The following is a 17,959-nucleotide window of genomic DNA, read 5'->3' as shown; positions in this document are numbered from 1 at the left end:
TAAACTAATCAAAACCAACTCTTTGAACCTCTGTTAGTTGAGATCATCATAGAATTGTTCCATTTCTTTGGTCTTTTCTCTCTCTCTCTTTCTTTCTTTCTTTTTTTTTTTTGAAGAAGGATTTTGTTTATTAACCTGGATGTTTCTTTTGAGCTTTTTCTTTTACATATTTGTAATGCTGTTTGTTTTCTAGAAACTTTATATATGGACAAAGCATGTGGATTTTTAAACTATATTTTGATATCTCATAGTCTACATTTGTCATTGTGCCTCTGGACCCACTAGCCATTGGAGGCTAGACTGATGGGTGAAGCCAAATCTGGATGAGAACTTATACTAGTTACATGGTATTATTGATCAAAATGATTTTTGCGTTTTAATAATACCTTGTAAAGAGTGAAATGTGAGTGAATAAATAATATATACTAGAATATTAATTTCTTGACTACAAAAGACAACATAATAAAAATAATTCAATTAAGTGATTTATTAATTAATTTAAATAAGTGATTTACTCTGCTTATTATTAGCACAAATATTTATTCTCATTCAAAAATACAAAAAAAAAAATAGGAAAACTTGCATCTAGATGAATAAATCTGTCTCCAGCCTGCTCTACCACAAGAGCTATAAATCAGCCCCAGAAACAGTAAATGCTTAAGGCCTATTTGGGTGTGGAGCAGCTATAAAATTGTGATGCTTTTTACATAGGACATAATCTAATGAAAGAGAGTACAAGGTAGAAACTAAATTTTAAGCATACGGATTTCCATCCCACTGCAGTCTCTCACCTTATTTTTAACAAGGAGAGAAATTTCCTCAGAGGAGTCTACTTCAACATTTTGGAACAAAATAATGTTAATTCTCTTCAAAATGCCTCTTTTTGTTACCAGGGTAACCAGAAAAGAGCTGTCTGCCAGAGTTCCCGTGAGCCACACGACTTCTGCCACCAGAGACTACATTCTCCAGTGACACCAACAGGCTTAGCCACAAAATCAATAGGCAGACTTAGGAGGAGGAAAAGTTAAGGGCTACTCCAAGTCGACAGCCAGCTTTGTCCTCAATTAAGAAAACAGCACAGAGAAGGGCCCTTCTGGTGGCACAGAAGCAATCCTGGCTGCAAGGAAAGCACACAGAGCACCACACACGCAGAGAGGGGCGAGATGTCAGCAAAACCTTACGAGGAAGGGAAAAAATTGCTATCAGACACTAAGATGGGGCAGGTGAGCAGAGAAACGCTTCAAACCTACCTGGTGAACAAGTCAAGGGGCTGGACCAGCTCTTGGAGAACAGACACTCAGCATCAGGAGGCAAGATTACAGTCACAGGCTTTGCACGTAGCAGTCATGGCTGCGAATCAATCAGTACAGGAGAAGCAGAAGCAGCCACTCCCTCCAGCGTGGCAACGTGCACAGGGCACTAGGGTGGCGAATTTCTTTGTCTGCCTCAAGATCCCTACACACATGGACAGCTGCGACATTTAAACAAGGCTTGGGAGACAAGGTACACAGTGGTGCAAATAATACAAAATAGGACATAATGAGACAATCAGTGTCATTGGAAAACATGGACCAATGACATTGATGCAACAAAAAGCATCCATCCCAGCGGGCACAGAAAAGTTCTGCCGAGGATCCAGGACCACCCCCTGCCCCCCACTACAGACAGACTGAGCCAGCCTGTACATGGAGAGGCTAGAAATGAAGAAATCCACTCCTTGGGACAAGATATTTGTTATTCAACTTTATTTGTATGGTTGTTCTCTGGAAAGTTCTTCGTCTTCAAAGCTAATTCTGAGAAAAGTAGCATAAGGCACATACAAAGAAGTACTTTTGTCTTATCACAAAGAGAAGTTCTATATTTTGTAATTTTTTTTTCAGGGTATTAGTGAGAAGGACTATTCATGCAAAGCAAAAAAAATTTAAGCAAAGGCCACAAATGTCAGGCCCGTGAAAGTATGTGTGGGCTGTCTTCACATTTGATTTCATGTCGATATGATTAAGTAAATACATGTGTGGAGATCTAATCGCATCATATCATACAATTCCCCGGTGAACCCTGGACATCCTGACAGAGGTGTGCTAGCTTCAGGCCAAAGCGTTTTGTTGAATTCAGTTTGTGGGGAGACAGATGAAATGGTGCTTCATGGTTTGGGTTTCCTAAAAGAAAGGGAAAATATTAGGGAGATGAAAATTAAAGAGAGACAGAGAATGTTTACCACAAACTTAATTATTTATCAAGAGAAGTGAAGTGAAAGTCGCTCTGCTGCTGCTGCTGCTGCTAAGTCACTTCAGTTGTGTCCAACTATGTGACCCCATAGACGGCAGCCCACCAGGCTCCTCCGTCCCTGGGATTCTCCAGGCAAGAACACTGGAGTGGGTTGCCATTTCCTTCTCCAGTGCATGAAAGTGAAAAGTGAAAGGGAAGTCACTCAGTCATGTCCGACTCTTAGCAACCCCATGGACTGCAGCCTGCCAGGCTCCTCTCTGTCCATGGAATTCTCCAGGCCAGAATACTGCAATGAGTTGCCATTTCCTTCTCCAATCAAGAGTCAAACTGCCTTTTATTCTAGAAACTACTACTCATCAAGGGCAAAGACAGGAAATTAAATTTTTCTTGTGGAAAACTAGCCGAGGTTTATATCCTTTCTCCGTACTAACCTATCAAACATCAGAGGGAAGCTGGCATCTTCCATTACAGTTTCCCCATTGCATTTTCATGAAAAATGGAGAGACTGAATTTACAGCTTAGTCCTGGGGGTGGGGGGGAAGCAAGGCAGGAGCAAGCAGGGGTAGTTGAAATGATCCACAGCTAGACTAGAGACAGCATAAAGCAGCATCCCGTTAGGAGACAGAACTCAGTCTCAGACTATAGACTGTTTCTCCTGGGGCATCAACTTAGCATCAATTTCAAATATAAGAAATGAGAAATCTTTCATAGTTCCATTCACGGCCATATTCTCCCTAGGACCATTTCTTCAAGCAAAATGCCTGGCATATGCATGAGTTATGAGATGGTTTGCTTTTAGACACAGAATGGTTTGCCCAGTGAAATGCGCCATGCCATGCATTTCAAGTTGCATTTTCAAGGACATAGGATCTCTCTGGGGGTCAGGGATGCGATTTAGGAAAGTGATTCTTGCCTTCCCTACCAGGCATTTTGACCTCACGACAAACTTCTACGAACTAAATTCCAAACTAGAAGGCATAGGTTGTTGTTGTTCAGTCACTAAGTCATGTCCAGCTGTTTGCAACTCCATGGACTGCAGCACGCCAGGCTTCCCTGTCCTTCACCAACTCCCAAAGCTTGCTCAAACTCATGTCCATTGAGTCAGTGATGCCATCCAACCATCTCATCATCAGAGAAACAGGTAAAATGGCCTTGCCATAGGTTTTTTTTTTTTTAATCAGTCTATAGAGCCATCTGGCTACTGAAGGATTCTCTCTCAACTGTGTCATTTCATATTCAATATTTTTTATAAGTATCACATTAAATTGCATAATTTTAAAAGACTTTACAAGCGGAGTGAATAGAAATGCATTTAACTGTATTTATGAGTCTTTTACTGTTGAGGGGAAGGTTGCTATAAATATCAGCATATTTTCCTTTTCTATCATTCTTCAGATAGAATTCTAAAAGTTAACTTGCCAGTCTTCATTTTTTTCAAAATTGAGTCCTAATCCATTCCTAAGAAATGGGATTAGGGACACTAATCAGACTGAATTCTCAATTGTAACTTTTTTCTTCTACTTAGAAGAAAATTAAAAATAAAGAAATGAGATCGCTTCCAAATTGATCATCATCTGGACCTGAAGTGGAGGTCTGTGTGGTCACAAAATGAAAGAAAGCACCTGGGAAAGCATCAAATGATGGGCTAGATTTGCTTCCCTGGGGCTCAGACAGTAAAGAATCTGTCTGCAATGCAGGAAACCTGGATTCGATCCCTGGGTCAGGAAGATCCCTTGGAGAAGGGAATGGCAACCCACTCCAGTATTCTTGCCTGGATAATCCCATGGACAGAGGAGCCTGGATGGCTACAGTCTATGGGGTTTCAAAGAGTTGGACAATACTTTGGCCACCTAATGCAAAGACCTGACTCATTGGAAAAGACCCTGATGCTGGGAAAAATTGAGAGCAGGAGGAGAAGGGGACGACAGGATGAGATGGTTGGATGGCATCATTAACTCAATGGACATGAGTTTGGGTGGACTCCGGAAGTTGGTGATGGACAGGGAGGCCTGGCGTGCTGCGGTTCATGGGGTCGCAAAGATTTGGACACAACTGAGTGACTGAACTGAACTGAACTGAGTGACTAACACTTTCACTTTCAGATTTGCTTTGTAATTTGAATAAAGCAGTGATGAAACTTCCATAGTCGCAATAATACAGTGTGATGGCTGCTCCCACCAGCTCCAAGATTTCCTAAAAATACATCTTTTTTTTTTTAGTATCAGTATTTTATGTATAAGTGTAAGTATATTAAAAGGAGAGATATATACTATTCAAATTGGTCTTTGGTGCACAGTGTGGAGCCTTATGTTAGCTGATATTTATAAGCACTGGAGTTTCTTTTCCTGTCTACAGTGGGACCCTTTTGTCTGCCCTCCACTAGACAGGCTCCAAGTGTGACTGCAGACCTTAACTGAAGACTTGTTGTGTGTCCAGCGCTCATTCTCTCATCCTCTGTTTCTTTCTGCTCCCCTGGTATCAACAGCCGCCAAATCGGTCTTACCTGCTTCAGTGGAGGCATGGTACAGACAGAAAGGAGACTAAAAAAAAAATTTTTTTTTTTTTAATGAACAAGAACCCTTAGGGTACCAGAGCAAATTGTGAGCCTCACTGCCCTAGAGAATAAATACTTGCCCTCAAATCTGTTGGCAAGGTCAAATCATGTCAATGGAAACATAATGTTCACATGGGTATTTGCTAAAAGTCTGTTATACCAGATACTTTTATAGCTCTTAATGACCTTATCATCTTTTCTGTATAGGCCACAACATTTGAGTATTTTCTCTGTGTCCTCAATATCCACTTTCAGCATCTTACTAATATAATACATTTAGGGTTATCTGCTGAAGCCAAAGCTCCAATACTTTGACCACATGATGCCAAGAGCCAACTCATTGGAAAAGACCCTGATGCTGGGAAAGATTGAGGGCAGGAGGAGAAGGGGACGACAGAGGATGAAACTGTTGGCATCACTGATTTGATGGAGATGAGTTTGAGTAAGCTCTGGGAGTTGGTGATGGACAGGGAGGCCTGGCATGCTGCAGTCCATGGGGTCACAAACAGTCGGACACGACTGAGCTACTGAAAAACAAAAGGGTTAACTCACCGAACTGTTAAGAACCACATAATTCTTTTTCATTGTCAATAGAAGTTTAAAATTACAAGGTAGTAAGCATACTTGTCAAAGATACCTAAAGTGACTTCACCATATTGCAAACTGTTTCTACATGAGTGCTCTGGCTAATATTGAATAAATGGAATGTTTTTATATAAATCAATGAATAGTAATATCAAGTACTTATCATTGAATCTGGCAATATTTTTTTTCATGGGCAGCCAGCTTTGTGGTTTTTTTTTTTAGGTTGTATTGATAATTTATCGCCATTGTTATGAACATCTATTGTAAATTCCCCCACAGATACGTAAAGGAGTTCATGTGATAGATGCTGAGAACAGAATACTTCCTGTGCTTTCACTTAAATAAAGAGGAAGAAGCAGCAGCAGGTGCAACACAAACTTCCTCACCTGAAAGTCACACTTTTTACTAGAAATTGTATCAACCACAGCCTTCCTTGCCCTGGTGCCCAAGAAATGGGTCCAGGAGAGTTCACCAGCCCAGCAGCTCCAAGAAGGGGCAGCCCAGGGCCTCGGGAAGACAAACAGGTCGAATTGGAATCCACCTCCGTCACTAAGTGAAATGTGGTCTAGACGGCGGACAGTAATAAGCAAGCCTTCAACCCCAGAACGATGTGGCTACCTGGACAAGTGGAAAAGTAGAGCATGAAAAGGCCTAAGACTCTTCTTCCTCGTCTCCTTCTCCTTCTTCTTCTCCTGGTTCCTCTTCTCCTTCTTCAGCTTCTTCTCCCTCTGCTTCCCCTTCTGCTCCCTCTGCAGTTACTTCTTTTGTCTTTAACAAAAATTACACCGTTATGGAGACGTGTAAGGGTCAACAGATATGGTGAGGAAGAGTGTAAAATATCAGACTAGAGGTCAGGGCCTCCCACACCCCATCTAACACACACACACAACATACCCATACCACACACACACAACACACACACCCGCCACACATACACACCCCACATATATACCCACCACACACACATACAAGCCCAACACATACACACACCACACACATACCCCACAAACACATCACATACATACCCCACACACACCACACACATACTCCCCCACACACTCCCTGCATATACACCTACCACACACACATACACACCAAACACACACACAGAATACACATACCCCACACATACACACCTCACACACACACTCACCACATACATACACCTACCACATACACACCCAACATACAAAAACCACCACACACTCAACACACAACACACACATACCCTCCCAACACACCCCACACATACATCCACCACACACACACATCCATGCCCAACACACACACACACAACCCACACACATACACTCACCACATATACACACACACAGACATCATCTTCCTAAACAGAGACGCTTCACCCTGGGATGGTTCTGCTGGCAATATGTTAATTCTAATGAGTTTCATGATTCCTCTCAAGCATATAGTCTTTACTTGTATTAACAGATTGTTCTAATACAATTACCTTTAAAAATTCAGAAAGCACTTGGAAGAATAAAACACAAAAAGAATCTCAGCAAAAAGAATTTTGTCAGAACTTTGATGAGGCTTTTAAACATGGAAGCTGGCTATATTTTGTTATACAAAGTAATTTCTTGAATCCAAAGTTATCAGCAACCTACGTATATAATCTGAAACTACTTGCAAATTAATAACCTGTTTGTCTTATTTTTATACATAAAAATGGGATTTTTTTTAAATGGAAGCTTGCCTAGCAAGAGAGGAATGAAAATTTATTATTGGAAAGATATAACATACAGGTAATGAAAATTCACTGTATAGAATAGGCTAAAAATAACTTTTAGGTCTAATAATAGGGATGAGTTTGATAAAATAATATTAAAATAATGAAACAGACCTATATTTACCATCCCTGTAAAATATATGGCTTAATTACATGAATAAAAGTAGATTACAGAAGAGTATCCATGAAGGTTTGATAAATATGTGTGTGTATGTGTATGAGTGTGTAACTAGTGGGTCTCTCTGGGTAATGGGGTTATAAACTATTTTTAGTTTCTGTTTTTCTCTGTATTATCTAAACTTTCTATAAATGTCATGAATTATTTACAATTTTAAAAATCAGCAAAAATTTTGGGGGGGAGTTTCTTATGACAGTTGGGACCTTCTTTAATGTGAATGACCTTCCACTGAAATACCTAGACAATACCTGTGACTTTTGGTAAATATTCTATCTTTCCTTGAGTTTTCAATTTTAATTTAGCTCTCTGATTAGCATTTGTACTTTTTAATTAATTTTTATTGGAATATAGCTGCTATTTCTTTTCCTTTCCCGTGGTTGGTGTTTTCCTTTATGGGTACAGGAAGGACGGCGGAGAGGAAGGCTCTGCCCAAACAGTTGGAGGCTCTGATCAGCTGTTTTTACTTCTGATGGTCCCTCATTCCTTTCAATCCTGAATCCCTACAATGAAGATGCTCCACCTCAGCTTTTACAAACAAACTGACTGCACACTAAGCCCTGGAGCAAGGATCCCCAACTCCGGGGCCACGAACAGGGTGGTGGGCAAGCAAAAGCTTCATCTGCCATTCTCCATCCCCTCCATCACTCACATTACAACCAGAACCACCCCCCAACCCTGGTCCATGGACATATCGTCTTCCACGAAACCCGTCCCTGGTGCCATATAGGTTGAGAACTGCTGCCCTGGAGCGTCTTATTCACCGACTGAGAAAAGCAGGCTTCTGAAGGTTCCAAAACACCATGGGTGATTCTGATGCACACCAGTGGTTAAGAACCAATCTTCTACCAATACTTTGGTCACCTGATGTGAAGAGCTGACTCATTGGAAAACACCCTGATGCTGGGAAAGACTGAAGGAAAAAGGAGAAGAGGGTGCCAGGGGATGAGATGGTTAGATAGCATCACCCAGTCAATGGACATGAATTTGAACTAACTCCAGGAGAAAATGACAGACAGGGAAGCTGGTGTGCTGCAGTCCATGAGATCACAAACAGTCAGACACGACTTAGCAACTGAACGACAACAGTTGCTTTGACATATACACACTATTGATACTATATATAAAATAGATAGCTAATGAGAACCTGCAGTATAGCACAGGGAACTCAAATCAATGCTCTGTGGTGACCTAAATGGGAAGGAAATTCAAGAAAGTGGGGATATATGTATAACTGATTCAGTTTGATGACTATCAGTTTTAAATGATGAGCCCAAAAATGTTCACAAACAATAGTCTTAAAAGTCTTGATTATAGTGCAGGTCTAGCTAACCTGAGAGGATGAATAGAAGTAGGGAGAATCCAAGAATGTCCCTTTGGACCTATCCTCAGAATCCACTAACATTCTCAGAACAGACTCATCCACCTGTTGACAAGATTCCATCCCCATTAGGAGTTAAAGTTAAAACTCCCCAACACCCAGCTAATAAAGTGCAGGTTCAACAGGCAAGTAGTTCAGTAAGAATCTCAGTTCCACTTTGCTTTTACATGTAATACCTCTTCCCCATTGTCAGCAATACAAAAACAGCATGCTGACCTTGCCAAGCTCAACCAATGAAAATTATCATAAAGCTCCTTATTATGGAGTCCTCCCCCCAGTGCCTGTGAAGGAGCAAGTCTGATAGGATCCAAATGTTTCAACAAGCAGGGAAAGAACAGGAAAGGAGAGGATTATCTGTGAAAATTTAGATTGAGTTAAAGACCTTCCTCAGTCTTAGATACCTTCTCTTTCTCTTTACTCATTTCCATTACTCATTTCAGTCACCAAAGAAAAGTAAAAGTTTTTTTTTTTCCATCAAACACAAGTTCCTCATGTAAAATAAATATTGTGTTTGAAATTAAATGGACCTTTTATTACAAGCTGAGCTAAAGAAGGCTGAGCACTGAAAAAGTGATGTTTTAAAATCATGTTGCTGGAGGAAACTCTTGAAAGTCCCTTGGACTACAAGGAGATGAAACCAATCAACCCTAAAGGAAATAAATCCTGAATATTCATTAGAAGGACTGTTGCTGAAGCTGAAGCTCCAGTACTTTGGCAACCTGATGCAAAGAGCATCAGGAAAGACCCTGATGCTGGGGAAGATTGAAGGCAGGAGGAGAAGGGGACGACAGAGGGTGAGATGGTTGGATGGCATCACCAACTCGATGGACATGAGTTTGAGTAAGCTCCAGAAGTTGGTGATGGACAGGCAGGCCTGGTGTGCTGCAGTCCATGGGGTCGAAGAGAGTCAGACGCCACTTAGTGACTGAACTTAACTGAACTGAAAAGCATTATAAACAATATACTTTCTATAAATGCCATGAATTATTTGCAATTTTAAAAATCAGCATAAGTTTTGGGGGGGAGTTTCTTATGACACTTGGGACCTCCTTTAATGTGAATGACCTTCCACTGAAATACCTAGACAATACATGTGACTTTTGGTAAATATTCTATCCTTGAGTTTTCAATTTTAATTTAGCTCTCTGATTAGCATTTGTACTTTTTAATTAATTTTTATTGGAATATAGCTGCTATTTCTTTTCCTTTCCCATGGTTGGTGTTTTCCTTTATGGGTACAGGAAGGACGGCAGAGAGAAAGGCTCTGCCCCAAACAGTTGGAGGCTCTGATCAGCTGTTTTTACCTCTGAGTGATCCCTCATTCCTTTCAATCCTGAATCCCCACAATGAAGATGCATCATCGACGCAATGGACATGAGTCTGAGCAAACTCGGGGAGATAATGAAGGACAGGAAAGCATGGCTTGCTACAGTCCCTGGGGTCGAAAACAGCTGGACACAACTAAGCGACTGAACAACAGCAATTACCAGCATCAAAACAGTAGGCGTTCTTGCCCTTGACCTCTACTTGGCAACCCTTGGGTCACTTAGAACCTGTGTTCTCAGCATTGATAGAGCATCAGAATCACCTGAAGAGCTTCTCAAAACAATCTTCTTGGCTCCAACTCAGGGCTTCTGACCTTATAGATCTGGGGCCAGGCCTGAAAACACGTATTTGTAGAGGTTCCCAGGTGAGGCAGCTGCTTCTTCTCTGGAAACCCACTTTGAGAACCTCCACTGAAGCCTGGACTTCCCTGGTGGCTCAGACGGTAAAGAGTCTGCCTGCAATGCAGGAGCCTGTGTTCTCTCTCTTAAATCACACTGGTTGATGACGGCATGGTTGAGTGCTTACAAGTAGTAGGTTTGGTATCACCACCCGCCAAAGTCTTCATTTACCAGGGTGGGTTATGTTTGTTCCCATGCTGGTATATCCAAGTCAGTCTTATTGTAATTACACAACTTAAATAAATATCACAGGGACTTCCCTGGTGCAGTGGTTAAGACTTTGCCTTCCAATTCTGGGGGTACAGGTTCAATTCCTAGTCAAAAAGCTAAGATCACACGTGCCTTGAGGCCAAAAAACCGAAACATAAGACAAAAGCAATATTGTAACAAATTCAATAAAGACTTTAAAAATGGTACACATCAAAAAATTTTTTAAAAAAATAAGCACCATGGAATCCAATGATATATGAACATGAAAAGAACTTTTTTCCCATGTAAAGTTAATGGAATGCTTTGAAAAGACCAACATATGTCTGTCATCAAATGAAGTGTCAAAAAGCTTGGGTGCTAAGGAGGACTCCTGAAACCCAAAAGGAAAGAAACCAAAACTGGAATTTCTAGACAGACTACTGATTATGTTAGGAAGACAGCAGGTAGTTCTAGCCATTGGACTATTTTTTAAAGAAGCGATTTTTGTCCTGCATCCAAAAACTTGGCAGTAAATACACATCTGTATATTTCAAGTTAAAATAAATGTTTAAGGTCTCTACATTTCTGTGATTTAACATTTTAATTAAATTCTTCATTTGTTCAAATAACTCCCAGCTCCAAATATGAGACATGAGGTCTCCCTAGGAATGTTGGTTATTATTTGAGCATAGATCCTGTAAACAAACATGTTGGCCAGCCCAATAATAGTTTAAATTATATGTTACAGAGGATATATTTCATTCCTTTAAATTTTATCCTTAATATCACTAATATTGTTTTATAACTTCTCTTTCATTGTTTTAAATGTACTTGTATTCTCAGTACTCACTTATTTAATACTTCTTACTTTGTGCAACTCTTTTTTTATTATTATTATTATTTTATTTGCCTGCTCTGGGTCTTAGTTGTGGTGCACTGGCTCAGTAATTATTGCATAGCACAGGGAATTCTACTCAATATTTTATAATAACATGTAAGGGAAAAGAATCACACATGAATCACTTTGTTACACATCTGAAACTAACATAACACTGTAAATCAACTATGTTCAAAAAAAAAAAAAGAACACCCACACACACACAAATAGTAATGCTCCCCCTGGGTAGATCCACACTAGAAATCCTGGAACCATGTGGTTACTTACCTATGTCACATGTCTTCCAGACACTAAATGATGAGCTGCATGTTTAAACCTCCTGGTGTCTAAGGTACACACCATGGTACAAGACTACAACTAAGACTCAGTATTATCCGCTGCCTTAACATTGGTAAAATTGGGAAGACTTACAATGGCCTGACCACTGGCTCCCCTCCCCGTCTGATCCCACAAATTAGGTCTCTCACCCAAGCAGCCCTCGGTATCAAGGGACCAGATGCAGTGCCTGCTTTCACCCCAGAATTACTCAATCAGGCCAACCATGTCCCCCGTGTGGACTCGGGGACACCCCACCCTCTTGATTCTACACAACCTGCCTCCCACAGCCCTAGTTGTTCACACTGTTCCCAAGAGACCCTACCCCGTGTGGCCCTGCACTGTGTGGATGACCTCATCCCCTGGGCTTGGAGAACATGTGAATAATAAACCCTGTCCAAACCTGTGGCTGATTCATGTCAATGTATGGCAAACACCACCACAATATTGTAAAGTCATTGTCCTCCAGTTAAAATTAATTAGTTAATTAAGAAAATAAAATAAGCCCTGTCCATCTCACTTGTCCAGTGAGTGTGTCCAGTTGTGTGTCTGCCATTCCCATAGCCAGAGGGAGGGAATTCCTCACTCACCAACAAGGTAAACAGGAGGCCATCAAGTAACACCAGTGAGAACCACACAAGCAGTATAAATGGTGCACTATTCAATGGGATGGGAAGGAAGAAGGGAGACGGCATCGCCACTGAAGGACTTGGTCCAGCTTGGCCTGACTTATTGATGACACCTTCACCACAAAAGGTGAAGACTTCAGAGCCCCTATTTCTCCATTCACCTCCAAATGTATCTCCAACTTATTTTATTTCTCTTCTTGGCAGGCTAAAGGAGGACTTGCTGGGAATGTGGGTCGAGTCAGCTTCTCTGTATCATGAACATGGAGAAATGTTGGAAAAGCTGCAATTCTCTCACCTAAAAGATGCTTTTGTTAAGCACAACACAACTGTGAAATATGCTACTGTACCTCTTCTGCTGCTGTCTCTCCCTCTTCTTCCTTAAATCCATAAACAGAAATTAAATAAAAACATAAGTTTTAAGTTGAATCTAAAAATTAAGCAAACTATAAGCCAATACTAGGTAATAACTGTAAATGGAAAGCAACTTTTAAAATGGCATAAAAATTTTAAACTATAAAAAATTTTAGTTAAAAAAATAAATAGAAATTAAGCAAGCTATAATAAATGCATATTTACCAAAACTAAGAATATCAATTTATTGAGAAAACATCAATAGCAAAGATATGATAACTGAGCAATGCTTACTTATTTCATGCATTTTATTTCAAGTCCTTGGAATATTATAAAATCAAAGACATATTTTCATCACTCTTACTCCTAAGAAAATACAACTAATTAGTAATACTGCTTAATTATATGTTTAATACTGTTCTATATCCAAAGCATATTGCAGACCTATAGAGCTATCAAGGAAAATTCAGACTATATATGTAAGCAACTAGAAAATTTGAACAAAATTATGTCTTTTCTGCTTTTATGACCTTATAAGTATGCCTTACTTCAGTTCTGAACCAATTAATAAAAGTAGATTAAAAACTTTTCCTCCATCAGAACAAATAACATATCTAAACCATTTAAACACTGAGTCCTGGTTAAAGAAAGAAACTTAAAGTTAAGAAATGATAAAACCATTTCCAGGCTCAAACAGGTCTCCACTCTGCCAATGCACAGAAGTTTCTATTTCCCTGGGATCAAAGTAGGAAAACCAGGCAATACCTCCTAAAATTGCAAAGAAATAAGAACCTTCACATCCTTTCCCAGAATGGCCCTCTCATGAGCCTTTCTGGGGCCAGAGTATTACAACGGCTTTAATTGGGCAGGAAGATCTGGTTCTAAAAAGTAGTCCCTAAACATTCCTAATGCCTTTCAAAGCAGGCAGTAAGTTCATGGAATTCTGGACCAGAGGAGTTGAAAGCAACCTCATAATTACCTATATCCTCTTACTCAGTCTTTTCTTTGGACAAATGAGGACACAAAGACCACAGGGTTAAGTAATTAGACAAAAATCAGAAGCCAAGTAACACAATCAGGACTTACTCTGAGACTCTCTGTTGTTGTTGCTGTTTAGTCACTAAGTGTGTCCAACTCTTTGTGGCCCATGGACTGCAGCATGCCAGGCTTCCCTGTCCTTCACTATCTCCCAGAGTTTGCTCAAACTCATGTCTATGCAGTCAGTGGTGCCTTCCAACCACCTCATCCTTTGTTGCCCCCTTCTCCTGTTTCCTAACTTAGTGTTCTTCCTACTCCACCACACAACCTCTCAAGATTATCACAGAAGACAAGTCATGGAGGGCCTGCCATATGGCCACCTTCTCTGGCTCAAGTTCTTGACCAGCTCCAGAACAATACTCTCAGATTTCTGATGCTGGCAAAGAAAATACAGAAAGCCCGATCCAGCCGGCTTAACCTGAGTCAACCCAAGAGGTGTCCCAGTACGGGGAATCTCTAAACTGAAGCTGGCAACACAGCAAGTCTTATAAAGTTCAGGAAAAGATAGTCCTGCACTTGTTGCAGAATCCGAGTGTTGGTTTTTCAGCAATGTGTTGAATATTAAATGTCTTTGATATTGTCTACCTCTGCCAATGCCTTGTCTTTCCTTCACCATGACTGCCATCTTCTCTCACCAAAATTACATCACTTCTAGGCTTCCTTATCTCCAAGTAATTCTCCACACTATAGCCAGAGATATCATTCTAAAAGACATCCCAGGGACTTCCCTGGTGGTCCAATGGTTGGGAATCTGCCTGCTAAAGCAGGGGACACAGGTTCCATCCCTGGTTCAGGAATCTCCCACATGCTTCAGGGCAACTAAACCTGTGCACCACAACTACTGAGCCTGAGCTCTAGAGCCTGTGCTGAGCAACAAGAGAAGTCACTACAATGAGAACCCCGTGCACCGCAATTAGACAGTAGCCCCTGCTAACTAAAACTAGAGAGCCCACACACAGCAAGAAGATCTAGTGCAGTCAAAAAATTTAGTTAACTTAAAAAAGACAATCCACCTCATGTCTAAAACCTTCCATCTTTTCATGATAAATCCATAATCTTTAGGATGGTTGAGAGGCTGTCATGATTTGGCTCTTGCTCACCTTTCTAGTCACATCATGTTTTACTTCAGCTAATGATCACATGTAACTTTCTCACATCAGCCACACCTTCCAGGACACTGCATACAATGATATTTTCAAGGAAGACTTTCCTGACCCCTAGGGGCTTCCCTGGTGGCTCAGTAGTGAAGAATTTGCCTGCCAATGCGGCAGAATCAAGTTTGATCCCTAGGTGGGGAAGATCCCCTGGAGAAGGAAATGGCAGCTCATTCCAGTTTTCTTGCCTGGGAAATCCCAAGGACAGAGGAGCCTGGCAGGTTACAGTTCATGGGGCAGCAGAGTCAAACCCAACTTAGCGACTAACCAACAACAACAACAAGGGATGAGTTAAAGAATCCCCTTATTTGCTCCCACAATCATCATTTATCGGCCTCCCTGACTGTGTGCTCTTGGGGGCACATGTGTCCTTGTTCATTTTTGGGTTTTCAGGACCCAGCTACTGTCTGGAATAAATACAATAAATGTATTAAGTGACTAAATTAATGAACCTGTAACTCTTTTAGATCTATTAACTCTTTAGATCTCAAAGAACATTCATTTTCTTCTTATCCACATACAATCAAATTAGAATTCACACTACATAATACAGAACTATCAGCTATGTAGAGTTTTACACTTTCTAAATCCAATTATTTTTATTAATTGTGTACAGTTGAAACAACTGAGTTAACAAAACCACACTATTAAAAATGGGGTTATCCTTAGAGCTAGGCTGGAGGCCACTAAGAGTTCTTATAGGAATAAGTGGTCATCTCAACTTCTAGAGGTTAGCTAGCAGCAATTACCATGGAACCTAGGGCTTTTATCAATACATGAATTGACCTTGATTTCTTGAAAGAGGCATTAAATATAAAAAGTAATTGCTCAGAGAATTTCTAGAGATACTTAGCCTCAAAAGGTCAAGTAAAGAAAAACAAATATTGTATATTAACACATATATGTGGGATGTAGGGAGAAGGCGATGGCACCCCACTCCAGTACTCTTGCCTGGAAAATCCCATGGACAGAGGAGCCTGGCAGGCTGCAGTCCATGGGGTCATGAAGAGTCGGACACAACTGAGTGACTTCCCTTTCACTTTTCACTTTCATGCATTGGAGAAGGAAATGGCAACACACTCCAGTGTTCTTGCCTGGAGAATCCCAGGGACAGGGGAGCCTGGTGGGCTGCCGTCTATGGGGTCGCACAGAGTCAGACACGACTGAAGTGACTTAGCAGCAGCAGGAGTGGGATGTAGACAAATGGTACAGGTGAATCTATTTGCAAATCAGAAGTAGAGACATTGACATAGAGAACAAATGTATGGACACCAAGAGAGGAAGGAGGGGTGGGATGAATTGGGAGACAGGAATTGACGTATATACACTCTGTGTATAAAATAGGTAACTAATAAAAACCTATTGTATAGTACAGGGAACTCTACTCAGTGCTCTGTGGTGACCTGAATGGGAAGGAAGTCCAGAAGGGAGGGGATATATGTATACATATAGCTGATTTACTTTGCTGTAATGTAGAAACTAACACATATTGTAAAGTAACTATACTCAAATTAAAAAAAAGTTTTAAAGGTCATGTAAGCTTTGAAGAAACTTGGCTAAGACCATCATCAGCTCTACCAGAACAGAAGCTCATTTTCACAGCTCCATCCCTGATCCCTGCACTGCCTGGCATGAGGCAGCATTCAATCTGTCAATAAAATGTTGAATTAAGGTATTTATGTATGCCATTCCTGCCTCAAATCTTTCTTAGGAGGAGATGGGATATTAATTAAATAAAAACTTCAATGCCCATCCTACAGTTCAGTTGCTCATTCATGTCCGACTCTTTGCAACCCCAAGGACAACAGCATGCCAGGCTTCCCTGTCCATCACCAACTCCCAGAGCTTGCTCAAATTCATGTCCATCATGTCAGTGATGCCATCCAACCATTTCATCCTCTGTCATCCCCTTCTCCTCTCGCCTTCAATCTTTTCCAGCATCAGGGTCTTTTCCAATAAGTCAGTTCTTTGCATCAGGTGGCCAAAGGATTGGAGTTTCAGCTTCAGCATTAGTCCTTTCATTGAGTATTCAGGACTGATTTCCTTTAGGTTTGACTGGGTTGATCTCCTTGCAGTCCAAGGAACTCTCAGGAGTCTTCTCCAACACCACAGTTCAAAAGCATCAATTCTTCGACACTCAGTTTTCTTTATGATCCAACTCTCACATCCATATATGACTACTGGAAAAACCATAGCTTTGATTAGATGGACCTTTGCTGGAAGAGTAATGTCTCTGTTTTTTAATATGCTGTCTAGGTTGGTCATAGCTTTTCTTCCAAGGAGCAAGCGTCTTTTCATTTCATGGCTGCAGCCACCATCTGCAGTGATTCTGGAGCCCCCAAAAATAAAGTCTGTCACTGTTTCCACTGTTTCCCCATCTATTTGCCTTGAAGTGATGGGACCGGATGTCATGATATTGGTTTTTCTGAATGTTAAGCTTTAAGCCAACTTTTTCACTCTTCTCTTTCTCTTTCATCAAGAGGCTCTTCAGTTCCTCTTCACTTTCTGCCATAAGGATGGTGTAATCTGCATATCTGAGATGATATTGATATTTCTCCCAGCCATCTTGATTCCAGCTTGTGTTTCATCCAGCCTGGCATTTCACATGATGTACTCTGTATTTAAGTTAAATAAGCAGGGTGACAGTATATAGCCTTGACATACTCCTTTTTCTATTTGGAACCAGGCTGTTGTTCCATGTCCAATTCTAACTGTTGCTTCCTGACCTGCATACAGATTTCTCAGGAGGCAGGTCAGGTGTTCTGTTATTCTCATCTCTTTAAGAATTTTCCACAGTTTATTGTGATCCACACAGTTGAAGGCTTTGGTGTAGTCAATAAAGCAGAAGCCGATGTTTTTGTGGAACTCTCTTGCTTTTTCTAGATGTTGGCCATTTGATCTGTGGTTCCTCTGCCTTTTCTAAATCCAGCTTGAACATCTGGAAATTCTTGCTTCATATACTTTTGAAGCTTCACTTGGAGAATTTTTTT

General features: G+C 40.7%; 1 protein-coding gene across 2 annotated transcripts in view; it reads right to left on the bottom strand.

Annotated features, from left to right (window-relative positions):
* Positions 1-1,728: 1,728 nt before the first annotated feature.
* Positions 1,729-17,959, bottom strand: part of SH3BGR (SH3 domain binding glutamate rich protein) — a 76,243-nt gene continuing 60,012 nt past the window's right edge. The window contains exons 6-8 of one of the 2 annotated variants that reach the window (XM_006054746.4): positions 12,774-12,803; positions 5,987-6,136; positions 1,729-2,159 (exon numbers count right to left, since the gene is read on the bottom strand). In XM_006054746.4, the coding sequence (XP_006054808.2) occupies positions 6,020-6,136; positions 12,774-12,803 (147 nt within the window). In that variant the 3' untranslated portion in view covers positions 1,729-2,159; positions 5,987-6,019. The remainder of the gene's footprint in view (positions 2,160-5,986; positions 6,137-12,773; positions 12,804-17,959) is intronic. The other variant, XM_006054747.4, reaches the window with a different exon arrangement.

Source organism: Bubalus bubalis, chromosome 1 (genome assembly GCF_019923935.1).
Source record: "Bubalus bubalis isolate 160015118507 breed Murrah chromosome 1, NDDB_SH_1, whole genome shotgun sequence".
In the NCBI taxonomy this organism is placed as follows: Eukaryota; Metazoa; Chordata; class Mammalia; order Artiodactyla; family Bovidae; genus Bubalus; species Bubalus bubalis.
Note: the sequence above shows the minus strand (reverse complement) of the source record. Positions and strands in the feature narration are given on the sequence as shown.